The 15,262-nt window shown below is 48.5% G+C and overlaps 1 protein-coding gene and 1 long non-coding RNA gene across 2 annotated transcripts in view; one reads left to right on the top strand and one right to left on the bottom strand.

Moving 5' to 3' along the window:
• The window catches only part of BUB1 (BUB1 mitotic checkpoint serine/threonine kinase), a 46,762-nt gene extending 43,266 nt beyond the window's left edge, over positions 1-3,496 (bottom strand). The window contains exons 1-4 of the mRNA XM_038397099.2: positions 3,365-3,496; positions 2,799-2,858; positions 2,570-2,714; positions 230-426 (exon numbers count right to left, since the gene is read on the bottom strand). Of these exons, the coding sequence (XP_038253027.1) occupies positions 230-426; positions 2,570-2,714; positions 2,799-2,858; positions 3,365-3,387 (425 nt within the window). The 5' untranslated portion in view covers positions 3,388-3,496. The remainder of the gene's footprint in view (positions 1-229; positions 427-2,569; positions 2,715-2,798; positions 2,859-3,364) is intronic.
• Positions 3,497-5,842: 2,346 nt separating this feature from the next.
• Positions 5,843-11,195, top strand: LOC122459190. Its single transcript, XR_006279702.1, has 3 exons — positions 5,843-6,371; positions 7,947-8,590; positions 11,058-11,195. It is a non-coding gene; the product is annotated as an uncharacterized LOC122459190 (long non-coding RNA).
• Positions 11,196-15,262: the final 4,067 nt, after the last annotated feature.

Here is a 15,262-nt window from a genome sequence, read left to right as displayed (position 1 = left end):
CTCTTTAGTGTCAGTAGAAAAAGGTAACCCACAAGTCTAGACATATTGAACAGCGAGGAAGTGTTGATGTTTAACTTGTGTGAACCTTTTACAGGAAATTCAGTTGTCTTTATCCCCAATGGAAGATGTATATTTAGGCAGGTTCAGTACTTCACAGAATACCACATTTTGAACAGTTCCTATTTGCAAGATGTGTGTGCCAAGAAAAATCAAATAAAAAACCCCCTACCTGTATTGTTCTTCCAGATTTTCCATTGGTTCTGCCTGGTTATGAATACCCTTTTGAAGAACAGCACCAGCATGCTTTATATTCCCTTCAGTTTCAAGCTGTTGAGCCCAAGCAATGTACAAAGCAGATGTCCTAGTACCAACTCCTTGGCTGTAGATATAGTCAAAAAATTGACTAGGAGCACTGATGAATTCTGCCTACAGAACATAACATACATACCCATCGGCACATTAAAAGACAAAAAGGATTTACAGACAGAAGTAGTGATTTTTTTTTTTGTTTTTTTTAAGGCTGTCCAACATTCTGCATTATAAAACTGTTTGATTCTTATGTCTATGGCATACCTAGAAATCCTGCACATTACACATGAAAGACTATCCTTTTTTCTAGTAGCACAATTGAACCACTTTTCTGATGCAGAGGGAAACTTGGGAGGAAGGAGAAAGTAAGCCATGCTGCCCAGCAGCCCACCTCTCAAGCAATTGGTGGATAGAAAGGTTATTTATCCAATAATATTAACGGAACAAGACTGAAAAGCCCTCTCAAGCTTCATTAAGACGAACTAACATTTGAAGTCAGCGTGGTAGTATGGACTCCTACCCCACCCCCCATTGGCCTTGTCTACACTAGGATCTAAAAATGTGATGTTAGTGACATTAAGAACAGCTCAAGGGCAGAGGGCAAGGGGCACCCTGATATCTAGCAATGAGTTTCAGCTGACCTTAATAGCCCAGTGTACTCCAACTCACTATTGTTATAATCTGTGTATCATGTAAGGTCTTTTACGAATGCCCGTAACACTGGTTATTAACACATACATTGTACAATGACATTAATACTCATTGATATTCTGTTTTAAAATTTGTGTGTGCCAGACACAGGAAGGAACAATTCCCATCCAGACAGGATCGTGGGAAGCTATTTACTGGTCTCCTATGTAAATTAATCATGGTAGAATCAAAATAATGGAAGCTCCATTTACATACAGAGAGATGGGAAGCCCACAGGAAGGGAAAAACAGCATGAGTTCAGCTTGCTGTGTCCATGAGGAAACTGAGTACACAGGAGGTGTTCCTGCCTCCTAAAGCAAGGTCATCAACTTTGGGAGATAAGCAAGGACGGAGAGCCATTTTAGGCATCCATCACTGGATAAATGCAGGAGAGAAGTGCTTTGCAAGCAGAGAAAGATGGGTCCTTGAACCCAACCATGGGGACAGTTGGAGTCTCTGGGAACTGGACTATAGAGTAAGGGAAAGAGAGAGCACCTAAGATGTTTCACTTGGGGAGACATGAGAAGCCAACCCTTTGTTCTTCTAGGAAGAAGTCCTGGCCAAAAAGTATGGTTAGCCATTTTGAGTCATCTTGCAGGAGGCATGTGATAAGGATTTTACTTTGAACCAAGATAGTGGCTTGTTAAGTCTTAGTTATTAGACAGCATATTTTGTTTTACTTGTAATCCTTTCTACCTTTATGTCCTTGAACTCACTTAACTCATGCTCTTTGTTTTGTTTTTGTTAAATAAGAAGCAGGCAGCATTTTCTCCTGTAAATGTAAACAAACTTATTTGTCTTAGCGAGTGGCTGAACAAGAAGTAGGACTGAGTGGACTTGTAGGCTCTGAAGTCTTACATAACTGCACTCAAAAACAAAACCATGTAACAACATCTACATTATTAAGTTGCACTTTCACAACAGAGATTGCATTACAGTCCTTGTAGAGGTGAACTGAAAAATACTATTTCTTTTGTTTATTATTTTTACAGTGCAAATATTTGTAATAAAAAATATATACACTTGTATTTTATTGTATTCTGGGTTGTAATTGAAAACAGAATACAATAAAATACAAGTGTATATATATTTTTATTACAAATATTTGCACTGTAAAAATAATAAACAAAAGAAATAAATAAGGGACATGAAAAAAACATCCAAAATATTTAATAAATTTTAATTGGTAGTCTATTGTTTAACAGTATGATTAAAACAGATTATGATTATTTTTTTTAATTCCAATTATTTTTTTTTTGACAGGTTTCAGAGTAGCAGCCCTGTTAGTCTGTATCTGCAAAAAGAACAGGAGGCCTTGTGGCGCCTTAGAGACTGACAAATTTATTGGAGCATAAGCTTTGGTGAGCTATGGGATGCATAGAATGGAACATGTATGAAGCGAGCTGTAGCTCACCAAAGCTTATGCTCCAATAAGTTTGTCAGTCTCTAAGGCGCCACAAGGCCTCCTGTTCTTTTTGCGATTAACTGACAGCTTTCATTCAAATTGTTTCTGACGCCGGTAAATTCCCCCCATATTTGCACTTCTTAGTACCTAGCTAAGTGCACCTACTAGTTTAACGCAGTACTTAAGGAGTCTCGGATCCTGGTGGTACCTCTCTTCACCGATGAAGACTTTCACAAGCTGCTCTAGCGAAGCGGAATAGCACCGCGCCCCGCCCGGCAGCGGGAAAGCGCCTTCCACCCACTGCAGGTACCTGCAGCAAGAGCAACATGTCACCGACCCGGCACCTGCGGCGGCTTTGGACCCGCGCTATTAGGAAAGCGATGCAAATGCCAACCTGTCCCAGGGGTCGAGGGGGTCGTCTCCTTGATAGCTCCGGATCTGGGCTTCAAACATCCTGCGACACGCACAAAAGTTAGGCCCAGAGCAGCAGCTGCGGAGGGGGGCGGGGCAGGGCAAAACCCGGGGGCCAGGTACCAACGCCACAAAGGGATGCGACAGCCCCCCCCGGCCCCCGCCCCAGCTCTCCCCCCCCCACCCACCCACCCATCAGTGGGCCCGAGTCCGGCCGCAGCTCCCCTCCCCCCCGGCCCCCGCCCCAGCTCTCCCCCCCCCCACCCATCAGTGGGGCCGAGTCCGGCCGCAGCTCCCCTCCCCCCCGGCCCCCGCCCCAGCTCTCCCCCCCCCACCCATCAGTGGGGCCGAGTCCGGCCGCAGCTCCCCCCCCCCGGCCCCCGCCCCAGCTCTCCCCCCCCCCACCCACCCACCCACCCACCCATCAGTGGGGCCGAGTCCGGCCGCAGCTCCCCTCCCCCCCCACCCATCAGTGGGCCCGAGTCCGGTCGCAGCTCCGCTCCAGCCCCACGGAGCCGGGCCCCGGGCGCGCCCCCGCCAGCCCCTCACCGCGCGCGAGCCGCCAGTTCCATGGCCGCACGGGACGGTCCGCGAGAGCCGCCTCCCAGCTCAGGCTGCAACGGCCCGGGGAGGACTATTCAAATCCCCCGCGCAGGCGCAGTGCCGCCCAAGGCGCCTTCCGATTGGCTGGGCTCCTGCAGCCGGGCAGCCAATCCCAGGGAGCGCCCTGGAAAGCCTGAGCGGGTGGCCGAGGAGAGGGGGCGGGGTTAGTGCTCCCATGGCAACCTTACTCCTGGGAGGCGGGACTCCGAGCGCGCCAGGCTGTGCGGGAGCGCGCGGGCCCCGCCCCCTCACAGCCAGCCCCTCCCCTCTGCCTAACCCCACCCCTGGGCCTGCCCCCTTCAGGCCCAGTCCACCCCTGGGTCTGGCACCCCCCCAACCCCGTGACTTAGCTCCCCCCCCAAGGGCCCAGTCTCCTTCCCCGGCCCCACCCCACAGAACTGACCTCTCCTCACAGGGGGGCTGCATGCCTGGACTCTCCCCCTGAAGTTGGGCCCCAGACACCAGCAGGTGGCACGCTGGGCTACGTACCCAGGTGCACCACACTCTGCATCGACACCAGCATGCCTAGTGGCTCCATGCAGTGCCAGCGCAAGCCGCCGGCCATGCACGCCCCCCAAGCAGTATACAAGCTCCAGCGGCTGTATACCAATGTAAGGTGCACTGTTCTTCTAGTGTGGACATGGCCTAGGCTGCCTGACTGCTGGTTCCCATTTGTAGAAATAAATGCCTCACTCCAGCCAGGACTTAGACACCCATCCATCATGTAGAAAGGGGCAAGGGTTAGCACACACCTCTCTTGTTCCCATCTCCTACTGGCTACTTTAGGCTGCTCCCTATCTCGGGCCTGCCTTTTGGGGCACCCCTTCTTAGACACAAAAAGAAAAGGAGTACTTGTGGCACCTTAGAGACTAACAAATTTATTTGAGCATAAGCTTTCGTGAGCTACAGCTCACGAAATGCATCTGATGAAATGAGCTGTAGCTCACGAAAGCTTATGCTCAAATAAATTTGTTAGTCTCTAAGGTGCCACAAGTACTCCTTTTCTTTTTGCGAATACAGACTAACACGGCTGCTACTCTGAAACCTTCTTAGACACCTATCTTTCCCCATTCATTGTATAGGGAACCTGGGTCCTCTCAGAGCTCAGCTTTGTGGATCACGGTGTTGTTCCTGTGTAAGCTCAAAAGCTTCTCTGTTTCACAAAGTGAAGTTGGTCCAACAACAGATATTACCTCACCACCCTATTTCTAATATTACAGGACCAACACAACTACAGCAGATACTGCATACAAGAATTGTTCCTGTGATTTTCTAGGTGCCTAAAAGTTAGGTCCTGCAATGCTCAGCACTGCAACACTTAAATCATTTGTGACTCTGGGCCCATGTCCACTAAATGCAGGGAAACTACCAAAAAGGATTTCTTTCTTTTTAAGTGATTATTGCATTCTAGAAGAGACATAATTGTATGGCACAGGAAGGAAAACGAATAGTGAAAGTTACACCTAACCAGTGTATGACTTTGAAATATTAAGAGAAATTGCTTAAAAGAGGGAGAATTCCAATTAATAGTCCAGGTAAATAAGAAACAACTATTGATAAAATACAAAAAGCTTCTGCTTCTAAGGATCAACATTTGCTATATCCTACTTCCACCTACTGGATAGTGACAGAAGTAGCAAAGAATCTGAGATCTCATTGGCAAGCATCTAAGGGCACGTCTTCATTGACAACATTAAAGTGCGGCCAGTTGTGTAGTCGCGATAACAGTGCTGGGAGAGAGCTCTTGTCCCAGCACTCTGAAAAAACCACCTCCACGAGGGGCGTAGCTACCAGGTTCTGGGAGTGCAGCTCCCAGCGTGGTGCACTGTCTATGCTGGCACTTTACAGCACTGAAACTTGCAGCGCTCAGGGGGGTGTTTTTTCATACCCCTGAGCGAGAAAGTTGGAGCGCTGTAAAGTGCCAGTGTAGACAAGCCCTAAGTGTCGCCTTCCAATGATCCCTGAAAACAGTGTATAACGCCTGAAGTCATCACACGAGGTCTCAGAGTTTGCTGAGCACACGAGGGAAGCTGTAGAATCTAGAAGAGCTGTCACACTCTTGGACAGCTCACCCTTACCCCAAGGTTATCAGGGCTGAAAAGAAGTGGTGAGATTTCATCTCAAGGATTGTTTTTCTCTTTGTTCTCTACAATCCATAACAGAAAGTTACCTAGCGAGACTTCAAGGAACCATATTTTCAATTCAATAATGCTATAAGCATGTGAGGGGGGAACTCATCATTTGAGCACCCCCGGTTGCTACTTGCAGTACTGCAAGCCTTTTCCCACTCCTGGCATCCCATAGGGTATCAGCTTCACTTGGTGGGTTTTCAGTAGCTTGCCCCTTCAGCCAGGTCACACACTCAAAACAAACCCCTTAAAAAGTAACAGGAATCCCACCAAACTGTTTATCTGCCCTCATCAGTCAACAGCCCCAGCTCTGGGTCCTTTAAATTCAGTCCTTCTCTTAGGCTTCCAAACGGGCCTTGTCACCTTCTCAGGGTTTACACCACTTTGCATGTGGGGGAACCTGGACCTGCCCACTGCTCCAGGTTCCAACCCAGGGACCCTATAAACAGCAGTCAGTCACCTACTGCTCACATCAATTCTCTACTGCTACTTCCCTGGGTCTCTTCCCACCTGGCCCCTTTATCTTCACCCCTTAGCTCAGGGTTACAGTTCTCAGATCCCCTCTCTGCCAGCTTAAGTAATTGCAGCCAAAGCCAAACTTTGGTTAGTCCCTGAGCTCCTGTGAGGGAGGGAGAGGAACCCAGTCCCAGCTGCTCCTTTTAGCTAAGACTGCTGGTCTCTGATGGGCTGCTTCCACAAAGGCCTCTCTAGGAAGTCCTGGAAGACCCAACTTCCTTTCCTGGGGAGGGTTTAGTAGGACTGCAGGACCTTTAGCAGGAGGCCAGGTACACCCATCACAGCATACTTCTCTTTTGTAAGACCAAGTAAATTGATGTAAGAGAGCCTCAAACAATAATCAAAAGCAATTGCTTAAAGTGTTTTCAACTAGCCTCAGTCAAATCAAACACTAGAAATAATAGGGTCCATATTCCTAAGAGTGCCTTGAGACAAAAGTGTGCTCTTATTCCTTGAAACATTGAAAGAGTGAGAAGTGTTTTAGAGATAAAGAATTTTTAATAGCTGTTGCCAACTTGCTATTACAACATAAGATATGATATCAGGGACTTTTTAAGTAACAATAACACTTAGCTTGTTGCTGAGAATTGTACTGGTAGGTGTTGCTGGCTTGCCTGCCTGGCTCCGAGTGCAAGCCACGTGGATGGTATGTGCTTGTTTTGTTATTGTTCAGGTTGTTTGTGCACATCTGTTGATCACTCTCAATACATAATGATTCCCCCCACAAAATACTTGGTTCCTACTCCAAAGTTCCTATTATCATTTAATCTTTTATTTTAAAAAAAATATATACAATTTAGTGGAATTTCAACTTTTTAAAGAGTTTCCAATTAGCTCTCTGATATTTGGTAGGGTCTTGTCCAAAGATCAGAACCAATATTATTAAAATTACTGTGATTGGAAACCCCAGTGTGCATGGCTGCAACATTCACATTTAGGAAAACCCTTCTGTAATAGCTTATTAACATAGTTTGCAAAGTTATAAACACTCCAACCCATATAACAAACCACATAACAAAAATGGTCAGATTTAGCCAACTCAATCTACTCATAATACAAAAATAGGATTTCTTCTTAAATGAAAATAATCCATGTATTTTATTTTTATAGGAATATGCACTCTATAATTGGGTGTAGACATTCCAAATCAAGGCTCTGTTCTGTAGACTTATGCGTGTGTTTAACTTTAGGTTTATGACTAGGTTCATTGACCCTATATCTGCTTGGAATTCTCAGTTTTACCCACTACAAGAAACAACAAGATTTTTTTAAATGGGTCTTCTGTAATGCTGCAGTGGGTCTACTCACATGGGTCAGTTTTAGCAGCTGAGCAGACCTGGGGTCTAAGCAACTATAACCAAAAAACAAAAACCAACCAACTTGCATTGCGTTGACCAATAAAATTGCTCTTTATTTTTTTCCTTTCAGTTTTGGCTCTGTTGCTCCAGATGGACAGTATCATTCACCCATGACAAGGAAATGTGCCATATTTAGTGCTGGACTAGCAGTTCTTATACCAATCAGATGAGCCTCAGGTTATATCTGCACTGCACTGTAAGCTCAGGCTTAAGCCCTAACTTGGTTTCCATCTATACAAAATATTTTTGGACTTGGGCTCAAACAGTGGAGGATCAGAGCCCGAGTCAAGCCAGGACCCAGGGTTCAAGCCCTATCGTTTTACACTGTAGAAGCAATCCCTCCCGCCCCCAGACTTGGGTACTTGGAGTCCACTAAAAGTATCCCGCAATGCTACAGGCCGACTTCCTTTGTCCTCTCTCTCCCAAGACTCTCCAAACAATTTTCAGGAAACTGACGCACCCCCCTTCATCTTGTTCTACTACAGCAGCTTGGTGTTTAACCCTTCCATTTTATTCTGACTGCAGAGCTGCAAACACACCTTAGGAGAGGCATTTGCACTAGATATCGACCAGAAGTCCTTTACAAAGCGCACTGCACCGTGGTCAAGGAAGCACAGCCAGCTTTTGGTTAATCTCTGGTGCAAGGCCAGCAAAACAATTGATTTTAGTAAGAGTAGCAGGCATGACCATGCATATCAGCAAATAGCAAAGAAGCTAGTGGTGTTTGAAATGTAGCAGCCTGGTGACCAGTGCAGGAAACGGATTAAGAGGCTCAAGACCGAGTACTGGACAACCAGTGACCACCACCACACCTCTAGCAGCTCGCCAACATCGTGCTTATTTTATGATGAGTTCGACTGAGTGCTGGGGACTGCACCAAGCATGAAGCCACCAGTGGTGCATGATGACCTGGTCAGCTAGGCTGATGCCCGGCAGACCCAAGAAGACAGCATGGAAATCGATGGGAGCCAGCAGCAGGTGCCAAATGAGGCAAATGAAGTGACTTTGCTGATGAAACTGGTCCTAGAGGAGGCTTTGCCACAGGAGCAGCTGCAGCACATCCTGGGGCCATACTTGGAGGAGCTTTTTGATGCCCCTTCCCCCTGGGGAACAGCCCACCACGGAACCGGCAGTGGAGACATAATAGGAAGAAGCCATCCCAGAGCCTGGTAAGTTTCTGGCTCAATTTTTATGTTTATTCACATAAGAATGGGAGGGATTTCTGCTCTATGAACCAAAGCAAAAGTTATTACAAGTCCCGGCTAGCAGCATGTATCCAGTAATGGTGGAGTGAATCCCAGTGCCTTCATGTCACCTCCTACCGCAATGTGGATTTCAAAATGGAGACAAGGAAATGCAATTGGTAAACAGGCATCTACAAGCTTGGGAAGGCTTACATTTTGCTAGTACAGACCAGTTTGTTAAAATAAGAACCTTATATTATCTTCCCTCTACATATGTGTAAGCGGGCGAATAGTCCCGCTCTTGTGGGGAACTTTCCTGGCTTCTGCACTACCCCAGTGAAGTGGGCTAGCAAAAGGATCTGAGTCCTCGCTCCCACTTTCTTTACCCAGTGGCCTCCCTGCCCTTGAGGACTCCCCTTCCACTCTCCTGTCTGGCAGAGCCCTTGTAACCTCAACAAGGCTGGGCCCAGGATTCCTGGGGCCTCGACCCCCAACCCTGCTGTGGTCACCTAGGACAGGGGCTAGGGTGTCCCCACTCCGGGGGGCTCTCTCTGCACTGGGCACGTCTCTGACCCACTGACCATTACATACAAGTTGAATAACTTGCATTTGCTTTAATCAACAATTAATTTTAAAAAGAATAAGGAAAAATGGAAAAGGTTAAAGGAAACACATCATGCCGCTCTGTGGCAGGGAACGTCACAAACAGCGTCTCTGGATTGTCAGGGCAGTTCACAGTCTGTTCCTTGTAAGTCCCTGGCCTTCTTCTCAGGCCCTGGCTGTGCTGCAGGGATGCTGCGGGTTGGACACTTGCTCTTGTGGTGGCCACACACTCTCGGGCTCTAAGTGGCAGGAGCCTTCTTCCCAGTGTCACCCCCGCCCTGTTGGGGTTATGATCCACGCCTGGCCTGCAGAGCCTCTTCACTGAGGCGTCTCCCTGTGCTAGGCCTGCTGCCCAGGCTCCCCCTCAGTCTCCCCAGCTGCTCACCACACCCAGCTCCAGACTGCTCCAGCCCCAGCGGCACCACTCGGTCTCTGCACTGCTGCTGCTCTGCCTTCAGCTCCCTGGGCTGCTTCTTTGGCCCCTCTGGCTCTTGTTGCTGCAGCTCTGCTCCCAGGACAGGTCCTCTCTGCAGGCTGCTTCTGTGACTCTGCTCCCAGCACTGACCTGCTTCCTGGGCTGCTTTTCTGGCCCCTCTGGCTCTGGTTGCTGCAGCTCTCTTTCCACGGCAAGTCTGCTCTCTCTGGGCTGTGCCTCCATGGTATTTCTCCCACCCCCCACTGTTCCTCTGATATTCTTGTTAACTGCTGGAATTAGCCTACCTGCTTGTCACCATGGAAGGTTTTCCTCCTTTCCCCCCCCTGCTGTGGGTGATGGCTTATCTTAAGTGATCACTCTCCTTACAGTGTGTATGATAAACCCATTGTTTCATGTTCTCTGTGTGTGTGTATATAAATCTCTCCTCTGTTTTTTCCACCAAATGCATCCGATGAAGTGAGCTGTAGCTCACGAAAGCTTATGCTCTAATAAATTTGTTAGTCTCTAAGGTGCCACAAGTACTCCTTTCCTCTGGCTTTGGGGCTGCAGCTCTACTCCCAGGACAGAGTCTGCTCTCTCTGGGCTGCTTTTCTGGTCCCTCCGGATCTGGCCCAGCTCTGCTCCCCAGCTCCGCTTGAGCCCCTGCTTTTTCCTTAGCTCCGACCCACTCTGTCTAACCCAGGCAAATCCAGCTCACACAGAGGACGGGACCTCCCTGGACTCCTGACTCTCTGATTAGCCTGCCCTCCGTCATTCAGGGTGACCTGAAGCATTGGCCTCTCCCCATTATTCCTGGGAACTATCAGTCTCAGGGTCCTGGTTTCCCATAGACCCTTCCCCTTTTAGTACTGGGAGCTAGCCAACCAAAACACCCCCAGTGAATGTTAGTAAGGGGGCAACAGTCCCCTTACATATGGTACAAATCCCCTGGGTAATGAGCTGCCTGAAAAGACTGAACAATGTGGTGTGGGGCGGGGGAAGAGATTCAAATGTAGTTCATTTCTGTTAAATGTCATCCATGCATTCCATGGGTGACAAAATCAGTCACAAATATGACTGGGGGTTTGAATTCAGCCCAGAAATTTGCCAGAGGGAGAAGGGGGCTGGCAGTGGGGTTATTGATGTTTGCATGCAGGCTCTGTTGGAAGCCGTACAGAAGCACTAACCCATGTGGATGCTAACGCAGCATCCTGTTGATTCCCTCATTTATTCTGACCCAATCCCCAGATGCCAATAACTGCAAACTTCTTCTGTAGCAGGAACTCCAGATTTATTAGTCACATTTTGGGGAAGGGCATCTATTTCATGGCCACCTTGTTAGCTCACCAAACCATTCCACTTGTAAGATGTACTGTTTAGTCACCATACATTCAGAAACTTCGGTGACATACATGCCTGGTTTCCCATCGGCAGCTTGGAATGACATCTCTCTTTGCCAATCCGGCACCACAAGAACGGATGTGGCCTCCAAAATCTGCAATGCCTGAAATAAGAGAGAAGGATTCTGTAGCACAACGCAGCCACCAACTTCCCCACAAACTCCATTTCTGGTGAAAATTTTATTTTAATAAATAGTGTTGTTGTAGCCATGTTGGTTCCGTAATATTAGAGACACAAGGTGGGTGAGGTAATATCTGTTATTGGAACAACTTCTACTGGTGAGAGAGACGAGCTCTTGGGCTATGTTGCGCTCTTCTTCAGATTTTGGAAATGTTACTCAGAGTGTCACAGCTAAATACAGTGTGCAACAAATTCTTTAGCATAAGAAGTTAACACGTATTTCAAGGGCCACTTCACGTTGAACTGGAAAAGGCAATCCTGTGGCTCAATGTCCCAGGGCTGGAGCAAGGAGCTGGGAGGGCCGAGGAAGGAGTCTGGGATCCAAAGGAGAGGCTGTACTAACCACAGGCTTATGGGAAATAGCACAAGGGGCTTGGAGGTAGGAAATGGCCTTGGGAAACAACAGCACAGCTAAAGGATCAGAGGACCCCTGATCAGAGGGTGGGTCAGGGTTCCCCTACTAGCCCCAAGGAAGGGGCCTAAAGCCCCAACACAAGGACTATCGAGCCCATGGTTGGACTCAGGACTGAGCTTAGAGGATGGGGTTGGGGAGTAGCCCCTGAGGGGCAGAAACATTGCGTGTTTGGGCTTCTAATTGGACCATTGCTACCCTGGAAGGGGTTCTGAGCAATATATGACTTAGCCTTTGACAGGTAATTGCTGGGCCAAAGTGGCAGTCAATGCTGGCTCCTAGAGGCGAAGGTGCCCGCAGTGCCATACTCCCACACCAGAGGGTGCTACGGCAGCGAGTGCAACTGCTTACATCTCCCTTTTCTGTAGACTGAATGTGCCAGCTTCACTTAACCCCCTTATTGATCTTGCTTTTTTGCCTGCCCCCAACCAAAAAACCCCAGCAGAACTTTAACTCCCTTTAAAAACATGAGCTACTTAGTAAACCAGGTCACCCAGTTTCAGCTGTCATGTTTGTTCCTGTCAGCCCAAGACTATGGGCTGGACTGTGCCAGCTGCACATAGTGAGGGGCAGCACACTTATGAATGAAATATTTCCTGATAGAGTTCCTGGCAGAGAAGATCCAAGGACTAGCTGGTGTCAATGGTGGAGTTCAGTCAGAGATTTGATGGTCTGATGCAGGAGAGGAGAAAGGAGGCTGCACAGACAACTCACAATTTGCAGACACCTTCCAACAAAGAGGACCTGGACAGCAGACAGTTACACAAGGAGAAAAGCAGTACTTGTGGCACCTTAGAGACTAACAAATTTATTAGAGCATAAGCTTTCATGAGCTACGTCGGATGCATCCGATGAAGTGAGCTGTAGCTCACGAAAGCTTATGCTCTAATAAATTTGTTAGTCTCTAAGGTGCCACAAGTACTGCTTTTCTTTTTGCGAATACAGACTAACACGGCTGCTACTCTGAAACCTTACACAAGGAGGGGAACCATGGAAGAACATGACCATAAGGGCAAGGCAGAGGAAGAGACCAGCTAAGAGGAGAAGGAACAGAGTTGAGGAATGGGTGTGCTGCACTGGAGAACAGGGAGGAAAAGTAGGTAGAAGATGGGGTGGCAAGAAAAAAGAAAAGGAAAGCCAGTCCTTGCAGAAAAGAGGAAGAGACGATGGACCCGGAGCCCTAGGAAGGAGGATAATATACAGGGGACTGTGAGAGACTGGTCTGCAGACAGAAGGAAGAACAGAGAGGGGGAACCTGAGGTTCACACCAGCATCAGGAAGAGGCAGGTCTGTGTGACTGGGGACTCCACACTAAGAATTGAGAGGACAGAGGGTGCACTGTCTACCATGAATGAGGATACAAGATGTTGACCTGAGGCTGAAAAGAATCCTCATGGGGACAGTGAAAAATCCACTGAGTATCCTTCATGTTGGGACAGATGATACAGTCAGATTCCCACTGGAACAGACTGTGGACAACTGCACTGGGTGGGGAAGATGCTCAAAGAGTAGATCAGGTGATCTTGGTGGAATTCTTCTGGTTGCTAGGCAAGTGGGGTGGAGGACTGACAAGACAATGAAGACCATGGGAAGGCAGTACTGGGGTGTACCAAAGGGCCCCCTTATGGCAAACCCATCCCACAGACATGGTTATGTGTTAGGGACCTGCCTTCCAGCCTGATCATATAGAGTTCCCACCCCCACTCCCATTCCCATTCCCGAGTTACACTGTCTTTAAAATCCCCAGAGTCACCACAGCTACTGAAACACATCAGTTGAACTCAGAACATCTCCTGCTCCTGCTGGGGATCTTTCTCCAGTCCCCTTATCCCTGGCTCCTGCCAGCTCTCTTCTCTCAGGAGTAGCTCTAGCACATCCACCCCTGTCCCTACTATCTCTCCTCTGGCTGCCCTGAACTGTCTGTATTTAATCTCCTGGCTCAGCCAACCACACCCTCTCCAGGTGTGCCAAATGAGGTTAATAGAGCCCTCAGGTGTTTACCACTTCCTTCACAGCACCCAGTTAACCTCTTTATGATGGGTGTGGGGTTACACCCCCTAGAACAAAGACATTCACAGAGAGTGGACTCTTCTTGACCGATGGATTCCATTTGAGTACCTGGGGCACTAACCATCTAGGGCAGGGGTGGCCAACCTGAGCCTGAGAAGGAGCCAGAATTTACCAATGTACATTGCCAAAGAGCCACGGTAACACATTAGCAGCCCCCCATCAGCTCCCCTGCCCCCCATTCCCAGCGGCTCCGGGCCATTGGCAGCCCCACTGATCAACACCTTCCCCCTCCCTCCTGATCAGCTGTTTCGTGGCGTGCAGGAGGCTCTGGGGGGAGAGGGGTGGAGCGAGGGCACAGCAGGCTCAGGGGAGGGGGCAGGAAGGGGTGGAGTTGGGGCAGGGCCTGGGGCAGAGCCAGGGGTTGAACAGTGAGCACCCCCCAGCACATTGGAAAGTTGGCACCTGCAGCTCGAGTCCCAGAGTCGGTGCCTAGACAAGGAGCTGCATATTAACGTCTGAAGAGCCGCATGTGGCTCCAGAGCCACAGGTTGGCCACCCCGATCGAGGATCAAGGCTGGGGTGACTGATAAGAAAAGTATAATACTAGCGTAACCCATCTGGGAGGTGTTGTCAGCAGCAAAAAAGGCTGTGTTCAATTTCTGAGGGGTTTCCTTAAAGATGTAATTAACACTGGTTCAAGCTCCCACCCAGAAATCTGGGAAACTATATATACCACCCAGGGTGCCCCAATAGGTAATTCTTCCCCAGTCATAAGTACTGAATCCTGGGGTTGAAAACAAGAGAACTTTATTTATGGGGAAAAGGGGGAGACAACACAATAAACTTTGGAAAACCAGCTATTAAAAAACAAATTATGTGAGATAAGACTCCTTACCCGCCCCCTCCAGTGTACCTTAACCATAGTCCCAACCTCAATTCTCCTGGTCACAGTGAAAGGCTGGGGCATTTAGCCACTTCCCTCCTCTCCAGCTACCCACTCACAGTTAGCTGCCGTGACTTGGAGAAGTCCAAGGATGCTGGCAGGTGAGCACTGCCTGGGCTGCCCTGAGGACTCAACCACCTGACCCAGCTGAGGTGATTTCAGCCGTAATTGCTAGGTAGGGAGGTCCACACCACAGTCCCTTTGACTGCTGCTCCTTCTGTGGCTTCAGATCAAGCTAGCCCAGTTCTGTTTCAGCCACTACCTCTCAGCGCCGTCTGTTGTCTTGAAGCTGCCTCTGCTGCTCTGCATCATCCATTCCCTCAAAGCTGCCACGGCTGCCACTGCCACAGCTTTACAGCTTTCTTGGCTCAGCTCTTAGAGAGGGATCACTGGTATCTGGGACCCTGTATAGAGTCCTCAACCCCAGAGAGGCTCTCCCGGAAGGAGACTTTTCCCCTTCTCCCTCCTGCTTCTCTAGCTTTGTCCAGGCTCCCTGGCCCTACTGTGATGGACAGCAGTCTCAGTCACTGTGACCTTAGGAACATTCAGTGTTGATGTCTTGTCCTTGTATCTCCTGACATGGTCACTTGCATTATATGGCCCTCAAACTCAAAATTTTATCAGTGATGCAACTGACCGTAAAGAAATAGAAGTGATAACATGGATAAAACAGCATCAATTTGGGTCAAAATC

Source organism: Dermochelys coriacea, chromosome 3 (genome assembly GCF_009764565.3).
Source record: "Dermochelys coriacea isolate rDerCor1 chromosome 3, rDerCor1.pri.v4, whole genome shotgun sequence".
Classification (NCBI taxonomy): domain Eukaryota; kingdom Metazoa; phylum Chordata; order Testudines; family Dermochelyidae; genus Dermochelys; species Dermochelys coriacea.
This window is presented reverse-complemented; position numbering and strand designations above follow the sequence as displayed.